Source organism: Aspergillus thermomutatus (genome assembly GCF_002237265.1).
Source record: "Aspergillus thermomutatus strain HMR AF 39 chromosome Unknown NODE_277, whole genome shotgun sequence".
NCBI classification, from domain to species: domain Eukaryota; kingdom Fungi; phylum Ascomycota; class Eurotiomycetes; order Eurotiales; family Aspergillaceae; genus Aspergillus; species Aspergillus thermomutatus.
In genome coordinates, this window is record NW_020798327.1 from 1 (window position 1) to 13,614 (window position 13,614).

The 13,614-nt window shown below is 49.3% G+C and overlaps 6 protein-coding genes across 6 annotated transcripts; 2 read left to right on the top strand and 4 right to left on the bottom strand.

The window, feature by feature from the left end:
- Window positions 1-2,066: 2,066 nt before the first annotated feature.
- On the bottom strand, window positions 2,067-2,606 carry CDV56_100499 (uncharacterized protein; the record flags this gene model as incomplete). The annotated part of the gene is made up of 2 exons (XM_026754118.1): window positions 2,067-2,311; window positions 2,366-2,606. 2 exons carry the CDS (start codon window positions 2,604-2,606, stop codon window positions 2,067-2,069), a joined length of 486 nt encoding a protein of 161 aa, XP_026610790.1.
- A 728-nt stretch (window positions 2,607-3,334) lies between these two features.
- GLD1 (mitochondrial glycerol dehydrogenase Gld1) lies at window positions 3,335-4,065 on the bottom strand (the record flags this gene model as incomplete). Its single annotated transcript, XM_026754317.1, has 6 exons — window positions 3,335-3,435; window positions 3,500-3,599; window positions 3,655-3,739; window positions 3,793-3,806; window positions 3,867-3,954; window positions 4,019-4,065. 6 exons carry the CDS (start codon window positions 4,063-4,065, stop codon window positions 3,335-3,337), a joined length of 435 nt encoding a protein of 144 aa, XP_026610791.1.
- Window positions 4,066-7,390: 3,325 nt separating this feature from the next.
- Window positions 7,391-8,504, top strand: CDV56_101334 (DUF3431 domain-containing protein; the record flags this gene model as incomplete). Its single annotated transcript, XM_026754953.1, has 3 exons — window positions 7,391-7,511; window positions 7,624-7,765; window positions 7,826-8,504. The coding sequence occupies 3 exons, from the start codon at window positions 7,391-7,393 to the stop codon at window positions 8,502-8,504; spliced, it is 942 nt and encodes a 313-aa protein (XP_026610792.1).
- A 467-nt stretch (window positions 8,505-8,971) lies between these two features.
- CDV56_101562 (putative GPI-anchored cell wall protein Pst1) lies at window positions 8,972-10,286 on the bottom strand (the record flags this gene model as incomplete). Its single annotated transcript, XM_026755181.1, has 3 exons — window positions 8,972-9,728; window positions 9,781-10,153; window positions 10,202-10,286. The coding sequence occupies 3 exons, from the start codon at window positions 10,284-10,286 to the stop codon at window positions 8,972-8,974; spliced, it is 1,215 nt and encodes a 404-aa protein (XP_026610793.1).
- Window positions 10,287-11,429: 1,143 nt separating this feature from the next.
- On the top strand, window positions 11,430-11,957 carry CDV56_101903 (thioredoxin family protein; the record flags this gene model as incomplete). Its single annotated transcript, XM_026755522.1, has 3 exons — window positions 11,430-11,472; window positions 11,528-11,606; window positions 11,663-11,957. 3 exons carry the CDS (start codon window positions 11,430-11,432, stop codon window positions 11,955-11,957), a joined length of 417 nt encoding a protein of 138 aa, XP_026610794.1.
- Window positions 11,958-12,230: 273 nt separating this feature from the next.
- On the bottom strand, window positions 12,231-13,366 carry CDV56_101999 (uncharacterized protein; the record flags this gene model as incomplete). The annotated part of the gene is made up of 4 exons (XM_026755618.1): window positions 12,231-12,394; window positions 12,440-12,539; window positions 12,585-12,694; window positions 12,739-13,366. The coding sequence occupies 4 exons, from the start codon at window positions 13,364-13,366 to the stop codon at window positions 12,231-12,233; spliced, it is 1,002 nt and encodes a 333-aa protein (XP_026610795.1).
- Between the last annotated feature and the right edge of the window lie 248 nt (window positions 13,367-13,614).

The window sequence follows — 13,614 nt, forward strand, 5'->3', positions numbered from 1 at the left end:
TAGTGATCGTTGGTAGTTGTATACCATCTACCATTGCCAAGTCGTGGTATATGGTAGTTGGTCACGTGGTTGTCAGCAAAACAGTTCAGTAGGGAACTATTGTGCTGCTCCTCTGCAGAACCCTATCTGGATTAAGTATTTCTCCTAATCACTCAGTGATTGCTCCGGTATTGATTGGTGATCGATGTTTCCTTCATTTCTGCCTATCACATCCGCCTTGTGTCAGTGCGGCGGTGTTGGTGCTGTAACAGAAATATAGATCTAGCTATAGGTATTATAAATATACTAGAGCAGGTATTAAACTATATTAATTAAATAGAATAAATATATATCTAATTAGAATCTAAGGTAGTGTACTAGTAGAGTATATCTCCTAATTTTTAAGAGTAGTAAACTTGTGATAACCGGCAGATCAGGCAGAAAAGACGAACGTAATCATTTCTTGTTTGAGTCCTATCACGAGAAGAACAAAGGTGGAGAGGGAAGGGAGAAGGTGAGAGGACCGAAGGTGGTGGTGGGTGGTATGAGACCTCCACCAACCCTAGCCCTGAGCCCTGAGCCCTTCCCTTCCTAATGCAGCTAACTACGTGCAAAGGGAGACTACATCAGAGACTACAGAGTCAAGCGCGGTGCTGCACGCAGGGTCATCACATCTTGTCTACCTTTTAGCTATACTGACTTAATCTGCTTTCAAGTTATAAATGTGATTATAGCTGTAAACCACCCTAAACACACCTCCACCCATATAAAGTTAATAATATTAATGCCTTAAACAACACGCATAAGTGTTCTTTATGTTGTTGTTATAGATCTCTGAAGGGACTGTCCAGACCAAATTTTATGCTCTAGGATGGCAAGTCTTCTTGTTTTCCATTATTTATGCTAAATTCCTTGCAAGATAATGCCACGATCCTCATGGACACATTGCTATCAATTGCCCCGGATACATTGGCTTATCACACTGACAGTGATCGCGCAATGACTACTTGCGGGCCTCTCGGTTTCCTTCTATAACTGCCTCCACATCTACTCCTACTGCTACATCCGCGTCTGCTCATCCAATTCCAACTACATCTTTAGCAACTACTCACTATGCATCACTACGGGCTCTGCTACTGTTATGGAAGTCAATGTAAGTGACATAGGCTCAGGTTTTGGCATAGTTCCCCATTGACTACAACAGTCTGAATTAGACAAGGTTAATATTATTTAGTACATCACCAGAAGCCAACAACAAAGAAGAAAAAGCAAGTTGAAGCAAGCAGCAAGGCGCAAGGCCTCGCGAGACTTCCTCACATATGGAATCGGTCTTTGTGTGCGATGGGTTTTGAGGACTGGGGCGAAGTCCCAATCTGAGGTGGCTTCAGAGGAGACAGAGGACTCGTTCAACAGTGATGAGCATTTTGGACTTGCGCTGATTTTTGCCTACTTCCAGCTTATCAACCACTGAAACTGCGGATGGAAGTGCAACACCACTCACGTATCCTTCTCATGCTGCTGGTATTGGCGGCGCCTTGTTCTATTCTAATATCTTCCCCAAACACCAAGTCTAAATAGGCGATGCTCAGTAACAAGACGGTCAAGTTCATTGATGTACCTACTGCGATCTCAGTCCACAATCGGTATGCAACAATAAACTCGCGGTAGTTTCTGTAAATATGGCCTGTTGCCATGGTAGAAAGCCGCCAGGAGGAGAGAATATTATTCGATATTCGAAGAGTGTTTAGACGCGTTGGAGATATCGCGCTGGACTTGCGAAAAGTCTTATGCAATGTCAAGGGGCCATGGGTACGTGGCTCGGTGGCCATTGTGCTAATGTTTGTCACTCAGGTGCATGCATTACAAGAAAGAAATGGAGCAAGTAAGATACATTTGAAAATGGAAGTCCAATACCACCCACTTATTCCTCTCATGCCGCTGGTATTTGGCAGCGTCTTCTCCCAATATCCGTTAAAGGTGTCAACCATTTCTAGCTAGTAGAAATAATAGTGCAGCAGATATCCAACAATATCCATATTTCCAAAATTTGTCCAGGAAACGCAGAGGGCCGCAAGTGCTTGCCAAACTTAAAGGCTCGTGGTACGCACGATAAAGTGCAGCGCCTGAAAGAAAAATTCGAGCTTTCCCAGACCCGCGGCATAGTTCAGTGGCGTCATCGACTTGCAACAGTGCTGTTCAATATCGGCACCATACTCGTTGAGAAGCAGCCCAAGCACTCGCGTTTGCCCATGTTGTAGTGCGTAACAAATAGGTGTGTGAAACCCTTCGTCGCTGGTTGGTATAATTGAGCCGATTTTTGCGCTGATGTCGCCTGGCTTCGCCGCCAAAGATCGTCTGACGACATTCTTGAGTCCCTAACACGCACCAAACGCAAGAGCGCTGTGTTGCTGGTAGTCTGCGTTATATCGGTGCAGGTATGGGTTCATGATGCTGAAGGTGTGTTGATTTGTGCGGGCGAACGCGTTAAGCCACGCTTGACTCTCGAGGTGCTTCGCTATCTCGAGCAAAAGCTCGGTGGGTACTCGATACCACGCGACATGGAAGCGCTCCTTCCACAATCCATGCTTGGATCCTGTCTTCTGGCTCGAGACTTTCGATGCAATCATACCAGGTGGTGATTGTTCTTGGCAAGCCGTTCAAGGCACTCGACCAAATGCTGGATTCAGCTCATCCAGTGTTAGTTTGCGGACCTCTCCACTCAACTCTCCTGATGGGAATGGAGATCGTGGGAGATCTCCCTTCAGAATTGCTATCTTTGCCACTCGCATGGGGCCAGAAAGAACCAAGTCATAAGAAGTGTTTCTGACTCTTGCCTTGTGCTAGATAAAACGTCCAGTATGTCTTCATTTCGCCTACCAGGTGAATGACATTGTCTCTGGCGCCGATAATTATGAGGTCAGGCTGCCTCGTGCCCAGCACATTGCTTCCTCCCCCTCAGCGGAACCAGTATCAAAATGAAGAAGAAGTATACGAACGTTGTCTCTCCCCACGGAGGGCACAGAGTGAAAATAGTTGTATGAAGGCACTTTCTCCAGCTGAAACATGGCGAATGTTGGGCAACTGGCTCAGAAGCTGAAAGAATGCCAAGGGTCGCATGGGGATCTTGAAACTGCGGAGGGTCGCGTCAGTATTAACAGTGAGTGACCTGACATCGTGTAGTAGAGGATATGCTGAAGTGTCTTGTTTCGTGAGATGCACTAAGTGGGTTATAAGTTTTGCCCACTAAAGTTCTGCAACTGTGCCCTCGTTAATATCCCAACTCCATACTCAAGTGGTGGGTAACTTCGGAGATTCTAAACACTCCACATCAAGATCCAGCTCAATCATCGATCTGTCACAGTGTGACAATTATTAGGTCAGGCTGCCTCATGCCCGGCTCAATTGCTTCCTCCCCCTCAGCGGAACCAGTATCAACATGAAGCCCAATCTCTGTTGCTATCGTCTGAAAGTTCATTATTCGTTGCGCTTCCTGAAGTTAAAGGGCGATTTGGGTTCTGACTGTGTATGATTTGAAAGTCGAGTTCGAGCTCAGCAAGGCAGTCATCGAGAGCCTTCTCCACCACGTCGGGGTGATGCTGGCTGTTCCATAGCTTGGATGTCTGCAATTGTTAGAATGACACAGCAAGGCGATTGTGTTGATTGAGCCCGACATACGATGAAGAGGTCCTCACGCTTGAGGCCGGGGATGTCCTGGAAGGCTCTCTTGATACCCTGGGCGACTTCGCGCTGGTTTTGGTAGCTTCGGCTGTCAGTGTATATTATAGACGGATTCGGAATCATTGTAGAACCTACATAGTCGCGAGATCCTGTATCAAATTAGTGGATCATACTTCAGATAGTGTATTATCCGGGTTATGTGTACGTACCAGGTGACGGTAACCAGCCTTCAGGGCATGGTAGACAGCCTCACCGACTTGACCGGGGGCAGATTGCCAGGTACCGAAACCCAGCTGACTGTTGGCTCAGGGTCAGCTATTGACTTTCGCACTTCCAAGGACGAGACGGAATCCAAACATACGGGATCTGAGCACCAGTGTTGAGGGTGACCTTCTTTCCGAGAGACATCGTGATGGGAGTGTGGGGTGAATGGGTTTGAAGGGTATCAAAAGCGACGCAAGTAGAAAGAGAGAATGCCAAAGGAGACGAGGCGAAGGGATGGAATTACAGAGGAAGAGGAGGATAGAAATAAGGAACAGCTTTGGAGCTCGCAGTTGCTCCGGTGGGGTGGGATGGGAACCTTGACGGCAGCCGGCCTGCCTCAAGACGTGAAAGTTTGGCCTGGTCGCGTCCACTACTCCTCATTCGAGGCCATTGCCATATTGACCAGTAATAAGAATCCTATCATCGTCCTCGATGGGTAACTCCAACCCCCGCCATGCCCCACTGAGGGGTTTTAAATCTTTCCAGCGTGGGATGTCGTGTTTCGATGACATATGGCCTATCTGGAGTTGCTTGATTGTCATCGGAGTATCTCATCAGTGGTAGCTCTCAGTCATCAATCAGGGTAGTTGTCGTACACTAACTCTGTACCCTTGACATTTTCCACCAGATCGTTTCTTCGTCGACAATAACATAACCATTCTGGTGGAAAATCGGGGGAATCGGCGGAGGGGGAAATGGGGATGATGTCACATCGGCAGACATTCCTCCGCTCCCAGATCCCGTGATTCGCGGCAGACAGGAATTAACCGCGCTGGTCATGTGATCCGCACGGATAATTTCCCTTTTAGGTCTCCTTCTTTCTCCCCTCCATGAACCAATCAGTGCCTCGGCTTTCCCTTTTGTCCATTCGGTGCTTCTCCGTTCCTCTGCTGTGTTCATTATCCGCATCCTCCAGGTAAAATTGGTTAATTCCTCCTGTCAGCGTGTCAGTCTTTCATAGCTGGAAACACTCGTTTCGAGCAGACAGTCATCGCTTCCCTCAGAAAAGAGGCGTCTATACTCCGTAGAGTGAGACAGATACGGTCGTTGGGAGATCTCCAGCTCACGTTGACGAGAGGCGAATGCCAGAAAGGCTACAAACTACTCCGTGCGAATGATTGGATTGATCTTCAAATTCTCAATGTTACTATAACATAGCCAATTATCAAGTTCCCTTTCTTCCAGGCACTCCCCAAGTACCAGGGAGACCAATACTTGCCTGCGCTGTTGACATTTCCGGATTTCGTCCCGGTCCTGGCAGCCTAGCCAGTATCTTCGGGCCCGTTCCGATGGACATGAGCTCCCGAAATCAGTTGACGCGTGCCGATGTGATACCTAGACCCCGACAATTCGCTAGGAATCATTTTAAGAACTGGAAATAGCCCTGTGCATCTCAACCCGTATGTTAGACTATCTATCGTTCGATGCAGCCGGTTCGGGATGCCAACATCAGTGATAGGATGGATTAGCAATTCATTATTGCATTTTCAACCGCGTGACCCAAGACAACAGAAAGCTCAAAGAGGAAGCTCCAAGAAGTGTATGAGCAGTGCCGCCATCATAGCAGGAACTTAAGTACAAGCAAAGCACAGGATTGCGCATGCTAGTTCCAGCAAGATGTAAGAAGTAGTGTTCTAGGCAGCTACTACCCCAACACCAAAAGGTTCCAATGACGATTCCAAGAGGAATCGTCAGCCTAGAACATGCTTATATTACCCCAACCCCCTAGGCCTCGCGGGCCCCATGACACAAGACCACATTGTGGGACAGATTAAGCTCTGTTAAACTCTCTTAGAATGACAGCCGGCAGACACTTACATCTTTACTGACTTCTATAGTTGCTGTAACCGCTATAAGCTTATACTATTGCCATGTAATGTGGCATCTTAATGCTTATAACTTCTGTAAGGTAATGCCCTATTAGTACTAAGCCCTAGCCCTGAGCCTGACGCTAAGCCTAAAGTGAGATCACATGCGCAGCACAATCTTTTCCCAATGTCATGTGACTGTAACCTACCTGATTGGGTAAAGGGTGTCGCAGTCCCACTCTCTGGGCATGTTGATGCTCTCTGGCTCCCACCGCCACCTACGTGAATCTTGACCTTCAGGGAGAAAATGCCACCATGCCTCTCATGAGCTTATCTGTAGACACAGTTTCCTATAAATTATAATTACTGAAAGTTTTGAATTCCCTGTTATGTACTCATATTACCCATTATTCCATTCACAGGGTCTTGCTTTGCTTAGGTCTACTCACAAAGTACACACAGTACTTGTGGAGATAATCTAATGCTAGTCCATCTCCCTGTTGATTTGAAAGCTCGAATTATATTAGCCAAAGAAACGATGTAACCCTGTGGCTTACAGTGTACTAACAAGGATTCCAAGGTCTAGAGCTATCAGCTATCAGCATCTTTTATCTTGTTTAGAATGTGTGGTCTCTGGAAACCTCCGCATAATTCATACTATACATGCATCTAACTCGGGTAGAATCATAGAAAGCCAGTATGATTCTCTGAGGCTGTGTCCACAAGGATCAGGACGTCAGACGGTCAGAGACTAACTGCTAGCAAGCTTTGAGCTTTATCCTTTAGGAGAGACTCAGAGACTCAGAGGCTGAGAGGCTTAGAGGCTGAGAGGCTACGATTAATATATTGATATTAAGACAATAACTGGAGGCCCTAGGCTTCGATATCACTCATTCTATCTTATTCCAGAATCGGAAATAGGGTCTGTTACCTTACCCGACCTTATATCGCCTTAGCACGCTGTTTAGGCAGAATTAACATAATCATTGAAGCTCACTCATCGAATATCCTAAAGCAAACCTAGAGGGGTTGCACATATTTTATTCCAGATATCCAGAGAATTCACGTCTCCTCAGCTATTTTGCAACGCATTTTATCAATCTTGCCAAAGTATTGTAGCATTGAGGCACTGAGCTCCCAAATGGAATGGTAGAATGTGATTGGGTGAGGTCGTATTCAAGAAATGAACCCGTCAGATCCGAGTCAGGCCAATCTGGAACTTAATGTGGGTGGGGGCGGCTGTGAGCATTAGCTCCTGACCAATCGCAATTTGATATTCTTGGCCAGGGCGCATGACCAGCCAGTAAAAGCGAGAGAAGCAGACCCATCACCGCCAGAAATGGCCAGGAATTAAGGCTGGGCGTATGATTGCACCAATTGGCAGACTTCTTGCTGTGGGGCGGGCCACTTGGCGGGTGCGGCGTTGCTTTTCCAAATTTTCCCTGGTTCTTTGAGTAGCTCGTTTCTGGATGTATTACGCAGTAGATAGACCACCTCTTACTAAGGCAAGGCAAGGCGGGTTCTTAACCTTGTCTCGAGGAGGATGGAAATGCTAGTCTACCTTGTAGTTGGCCCTGCATGACAGGGGTGATTATGGCGATGACACCTCGCATGGCCGTCAGTTGACCTGTCATTCTTATTCTGAATTTTCTTTCCGCTGGATGTTCTTCTCACTTGATCCTCCTGGAATAGGAAACGAAACAGACATTGGCGCTGACAATGTCAAGAAGACGGCTGTCCAGATGGCCTGCCCGCCGGACAGCAATCACAACTTGCGCGGCGGTGATTTGTCTTTGGTTCTTGAGCGTAACGTTGTATTCGCGGGAATATTTCGCGCTGGAGCCTGACGGTGAGTTTGCGCCCCTCTCCAAATAGGCCACAACTGACTAGCCAGAAATCGAGCAAAATCACCATTCCGTGACGCAGCAACTCGCAGACATCACCAAGACATACTCATCCAACAGCAGTATTGCGCTGGTGCTAGCCGCGACACAATCGGAAGATCTCTCCTGGCTGCTGGAATACTGCCGTGATCAGTGCGTCATCCTCCACCTAGTTCGAACCCCCAGTCATATACTGATGTCGAGATGAAACAGCGACGCCATCCCCTTCATCTACACCACCGACCCCAAACCCTCTCCGCACCTCCTCGTCCCTCACACCACCCGCGGCCGCGAAGCAGCCGCCTACCTCTCCTACGTCGTCGACTTCTACGACCAACTACCCCCCTACACCATCTTCATCCACGCCAACAAGGACCAATGGCACAACGACCTCTTCGGCTCACACACCAGCACCGCACTGCGCAATCTCCGCCTCGAAGCCGTCGCCGCACAGGGCTACGTCAACCTCCGCTGCGAACACAACCCAGGCTGTCCGACAAACGTGCACCCCTGGTCCCCGACGCAGATCGATATCGACAAGGACGATATCCGCGCGCACTTCCCGCAGGTGTACCAGACGCTTTTTGACGTCGGCGCCGAGCGTGTCCCCGAGCACATCGGGAATGTCTGCTGCGGGCAGTTCGCGGTGAGCAGGGAGCGGATCCTGCAGCGCCCGAGGCGGGATTATGAGCGCATGTTGGCCTGGGCGGCGGAGACGAAGCTGACGGATAGCTTTGGGGTGGGGTGGGTTTTTGAGAAGGTCTGGCATGTGGTCTTTGGCATGGAGGATATCTATTGTCCGCGCTTTGAGCAGTGTCGGTGTGATGTGTATGGGTGGTGTGGGCCGTTGGCCGATGGGGAGACACTGCAGGCAGTGAGGGTGCAGACCTAGCTGGTTTGGTTATGTATTTGTCGTATAGTATTGCTGGATACGAGGACCTTATAGATGACTTGGATATCTCACGTACTCGGAAACGGAATAGTGCATTCATCATGTTCATGTTGCGAAGAAACTGACGGAAGCACACAAACTTGCCTAAACAGGAGATCACCGTCTAGGAACAATCGACTATTATTACCTGCCTACCTCGTGACGGGATGGCGGATAAGTTGTTCCAAGGCTGGCTACGTTCTTGATATTTGTAGCGGATACGATTCTATCAGATAAGGCTGAGAAGGATGGTCATGTCGAGAAATGGGTGGGTATCCAGGAGAGTATCAACTTCCTCCAGGGATTTGCAGGGTGAGGTGGTTGGGGGGGTTGACCCCTTGGTTCGTACACGAGCTTGGTACCTGCCAATAACATTTGCGTATTGTCTACTTGCATACAGCTTATGTGGACATTCATAGATCAAATCATTATTCGTGGTTGATCGGCTGCTGGTGATTGCTCATTCCTCCTCCATCCAGCTCATATACAGGCGTTTGGGGCCTTGTTTTACCGGTCCCCACCTCGTATACATTCCCGCTGTTTAGCATCGGCACATCCATCTCGGACGGGGGAGGCCGTGGCGCTGGGGGTACTATATGATGTAAAAATAGCGTGGGATCGGAAGTGACTCTCCGGTGGGACACAGAGGCCGAGGATGATGGACCGGACCCAGGAAGTAATGTCGCAGGAACAGACATTCTCTCGGACCCGGGGAGCAAAGATGCTAGGACTGAGGATCTCGCGTGTGCGACCGGTAGGGGCGATAGTGGTTTTCGGGGGATACTCCTCTCCACGTCCTCTGGGGGAGGCGTGGGTTCTGGAGTCGGCTTTTCTGTCTTGGTAGCAAGGCCGCTGGGAGCTGGTGTTGGCGTTGTGGCAACTGCTGGTACTACTTTTTCTGTCCGTCGATTCTGCTGGCGCTTGCGACGGCGGATGAACAGCCAAAGGAAGAAGAAAATAAGCAGGACGACGATCACCACTGCCACGGCGATTCCGGCTTTCGCACCGGTGCTGAGTCCATCGCTGCTGGATGACTTGTTTCTTTCGCCGGTCGTGCAGGAGTACGAGCTTTGGAATACATTGTCTTCTCCAGACCGTTGACTATCCAAACTTGAGCAGTTGAAGGTGCCTGAGCTATGGATTGTTGTCGGTCCCCGAACGGCATCAAGGTTCGAGAACGAGATTCTACCCTCGTCAGGTCTTGTGTGAAGTTCAGGGAGAATATACTTGAACGAACCGATTGAGATCGCCGAAAACTGTCAGCCCCCCTCTGATCTCATCCAGGCCATTGAAAGACAAATCTTTCAGATTTCGATTGTTCTCCACCTTGATGTCTCCTCCAACGGTCTGTAAATTGGACATTGAGATCTGATTGAGCGCATCATTGCTCGCCACGGTCAATGTTCCAGTGATGGTCTTCAGGTCCGACGCTATCAAGGAATTGAGGTTCGAAGTTCCGTCAGCTGTGAGAGGGCCCTGGATTTCCTGAACTCCGTGGAGGTTGATAGTCCCACTCGTAGAGTTCTTGATGGTCACACTACCGCGGACGGTTTGACAGGAGCCGATAGAGTCTGCATCGGCTTGGGATGTAATGTTCGCATTGGTGTTGCCTGATTATTCAGCCGTCGACCAGGTACGGACACACATTTCAGACTTACACCTTGCGTTGGAATCGGAATCCGAATCGTCATCGGCTGCAACGCGCTGCAGCGCTAGGAGCAGACAGAAGAGGAGCGGCGTCATCTGTTATGCCTCGGAGATGGGTATCAGATATTTGCTTCATAGTTTATCTATCATTGAGTAGGAAAGCTCGCATAGATAACTGTCCTGAAGAACATCCATGAACGCAGACCTTGACATCGGGTGTGGCTGAGCCCATGCTCTTGAGGATTGGACCCTAGGGACATCCCGACTTTTTGAACGAATCTCATAGGTCTGCGGGCGGATGGAATTCGGTTTGATGCGAATCAGACGCAGATCAACAGTCGTTAATCAAAGACAGCACTAGCTCCTCTCAGGGTCTGCTCGTCCCAGTTCCCACCGTGGCAAGGAGAGATGCGAGGCCATATTCGCTGACATTATGCTGATGCCTGATCCTTGCATTTCCATTAAACGATATTTGATAAGAACAATCTGCAATGTTTTTATGTTTGCCAGGTGCTTGTGTGACTTCTCAACAAACGAATCTCTCGACAGCCTATCGGAGCATCTCGACAAGACACTGCCCAGGCCCGCTGTGATGCCAAGTCTGGAGTGTGTCAGTGTAATTAACAACTCATGGCCGTAGATAGATAGATAGACAGTACTAGATATAGTTGCGGAAGAGGTGCTCACACTATTCATCATTGCTTGTTAACAGAAGGCCGTCATCAGGACTGCTCCTCATGGATTCGAGTCAAGCCGTCTTCGCGAGCAGTTGCTAGAGCAATGCACATATCCTTGATCTGTCTAGTGCTATTAATAGCAGGCGATTAGAGGCACAGCTGTGACTAGCTAGAATGTCGATGGAAAGGTAACAGGCAACAGAGTTGTCAACCCCTCCGTTGATCGGGTGCTACTAAATTTGAGTGCTGATGCCCATATCCTGAATGGATTCGGCGGTAGAATCCGACAGTATCGACAATGATGACATTCTTTCCTTGTAGTGTAGGAGATGCGATCTAGTGTAATCACATCCATCCAGACCTGTCTTGAGTGATACGATATCCACATCTCAAGAAACTTGTTATCTGCTACTAGTATTTCGCTGCGAAGTGCGAACAACACCTGCTGCATAACTATTTTTATGCTGGATTGCACGCCGCTTACTAACCAACACAACACATCGGCATCTTCCCATCCAGTCAACGGGCCCATACTCTGCTCAACCACTCTTCTATCAGCATCATGGACTACTCCCGCATTATCCTCGCCCTCGTCGTCTACGTTGGTGAGCGTCTCCCGCCCCTCTCATCACCTCGCAACCCTTCTCACTAATCTGATAGCCATCCGCCTTATCTACAACCGCTTCTTCTCCAACCCCGCCGCAACCATGGCTGAGGGAAAGGTCATTCAGGTCGATAAGTACGCTCCCGGGAATAACCCTAATCAAAAAACAAAGGCACTAATTATACTCAAAGCCCCGTCGTCTACAAAGCCCTCACCTCGACCGGCCCCGTCGTCGTCGATTTCTTCGCCACCTGGTGCGGTCCCTGCAAGGCCATTGCGCCTACTATCGGGAAGCTGAGCGAGACGTACCCCAATGTGCGATTCATCCAGGTTGATGTCGACAAGGTGCGCTCTGTGGCGCAGGAGATGAATGTCCGGGCGATGCCAACGTTTGTGCTGTATAAGGATGGGCAGCCTCTGGAGAAGAGGGTTGTTGGTGGGAATGTGAGGGAGTTGGAGGAGATGATTAAGAGTATTTCTGCTTAGTTTGTTGGATTAGGGTGTTAGTTGGGCTGATGGTGATGGTGTACTCGTGCCCACGACACCACCTAGATATGGATGAATCATTGCCTCTATTGGGCGATAAGCGACGACGCAACTGCAAAAGCGGAGCCATCCTGGATATCGATTTCATCTATTTATAAAGTCTTCACGAACGCCCACCCCGCTCAAATCAGGCATCCAAATAATACATCGCATAGAAAGAGAATCAGTCCACCAAAATGCAGACGGATGCAGTCTTGCAGACTCCACTCTCAGCTAGACTTGGCTTTCCCCCCACGTATCCAGTCCCTGCAGCTCACTCCACTGTTTCTCCAGCTCGCGTATCATCCACTGCGTCCGCCAGCCCACTGTCTTTTCCACATGGGCCAAGAAGCGCAATGACCCGCGTTGTTCGGTAGGATGTCGCAGACAGTAGCCATCTATCATGGTCAGTATGATCGAGAAAGCTCAAATACGAAACTTACAGCGGTGTAATAAATGGCACGCCATAAAGTATGCATTCTCGACCGTTTCATTCGACATGGACAAGCCGATGACCATGTTTAGGTGGGATGCGATTGTATTCTAGCCCGTTAGTAGCCGTCTTTCCCAAGACCTGCAGGAACTTACCTCTACTATACGTTGCGAACGGGCCAGCTCGTAGTCACTCGCGACTTGCCAGTGTCGGTTTGACAGAGTGAGAAATATACAGGAGGTGTGATAGTACTGCATTCCGACCACTACGACTGTCAGCACATTCCGGTCCATAGGCTACGATACATACCTGCTGGCGGAGACATCATCCAGATCTCAGGGAACGGTCGATTCTCCGCAATGTTCGCCGACTTGTACTTCAACGGTTGCCAACTGATTGGCTTTCCTCGATGCCATTGCTCAACACTATCAGAGAGTTGGCGCCATGTCTCCTCGTCCATGCCACGAGTGTGCGATCCTTCACACAACTGGATAATCCGAGCACAGAGGTAGATGATGATATTGGCATAAGCAGCATCGTCGCGACGGTGGAAGACGGCCGAGCTCTCATAGTTCTCCAAGTCCAGCTGCATGGGCTGGTGCTGGACGACAGATGCATATATCGCCTGCCTCAGGAACTGCCAGCTCACGGCTTCAGCTAGGCCCCCAGATGATGCCGACCTGGACATGGTGTTCAGGAGACGGTTTGAGCCGAACAAATGGTACTTCTCGTCGTTGCTGCTCTCCAGTTCCTCGTAGATGCGTAAAATCACTACCGTGATAAGGAGGTTGTCGTCGTACGTATCCTCCGGCTGCGCCAGCGCAGCGATCAAGAGTTGCAGACATTGACCGTGATATTCAGCGGCTTCCCAGTCGCTAGAGTCTGACAGGATGGCGTCGTGCCTAGCTGCGAGAGCTAGAACTGCCTTGAGGACCATAGGCACTTCCAATGCCCGGCGTGGTACCTCGGTCGAAAAATGTGAGCTTGAGTCGCATATGTCGGTCTGTGAAAATCAGCAATGTAGCATCTTGTGACGGGGAGATTTTATACCCATGGAGCTATCTTGGATATAAATGAGCGTAACAAGTATGCCTCGCGAGAGGACAACTTCGGCGAAGTGATCGCCCGCGGGCTTATCGGACTCCATGGGGATGTCGCATCCGTCCAAGCTGTTGATGCCAAAGG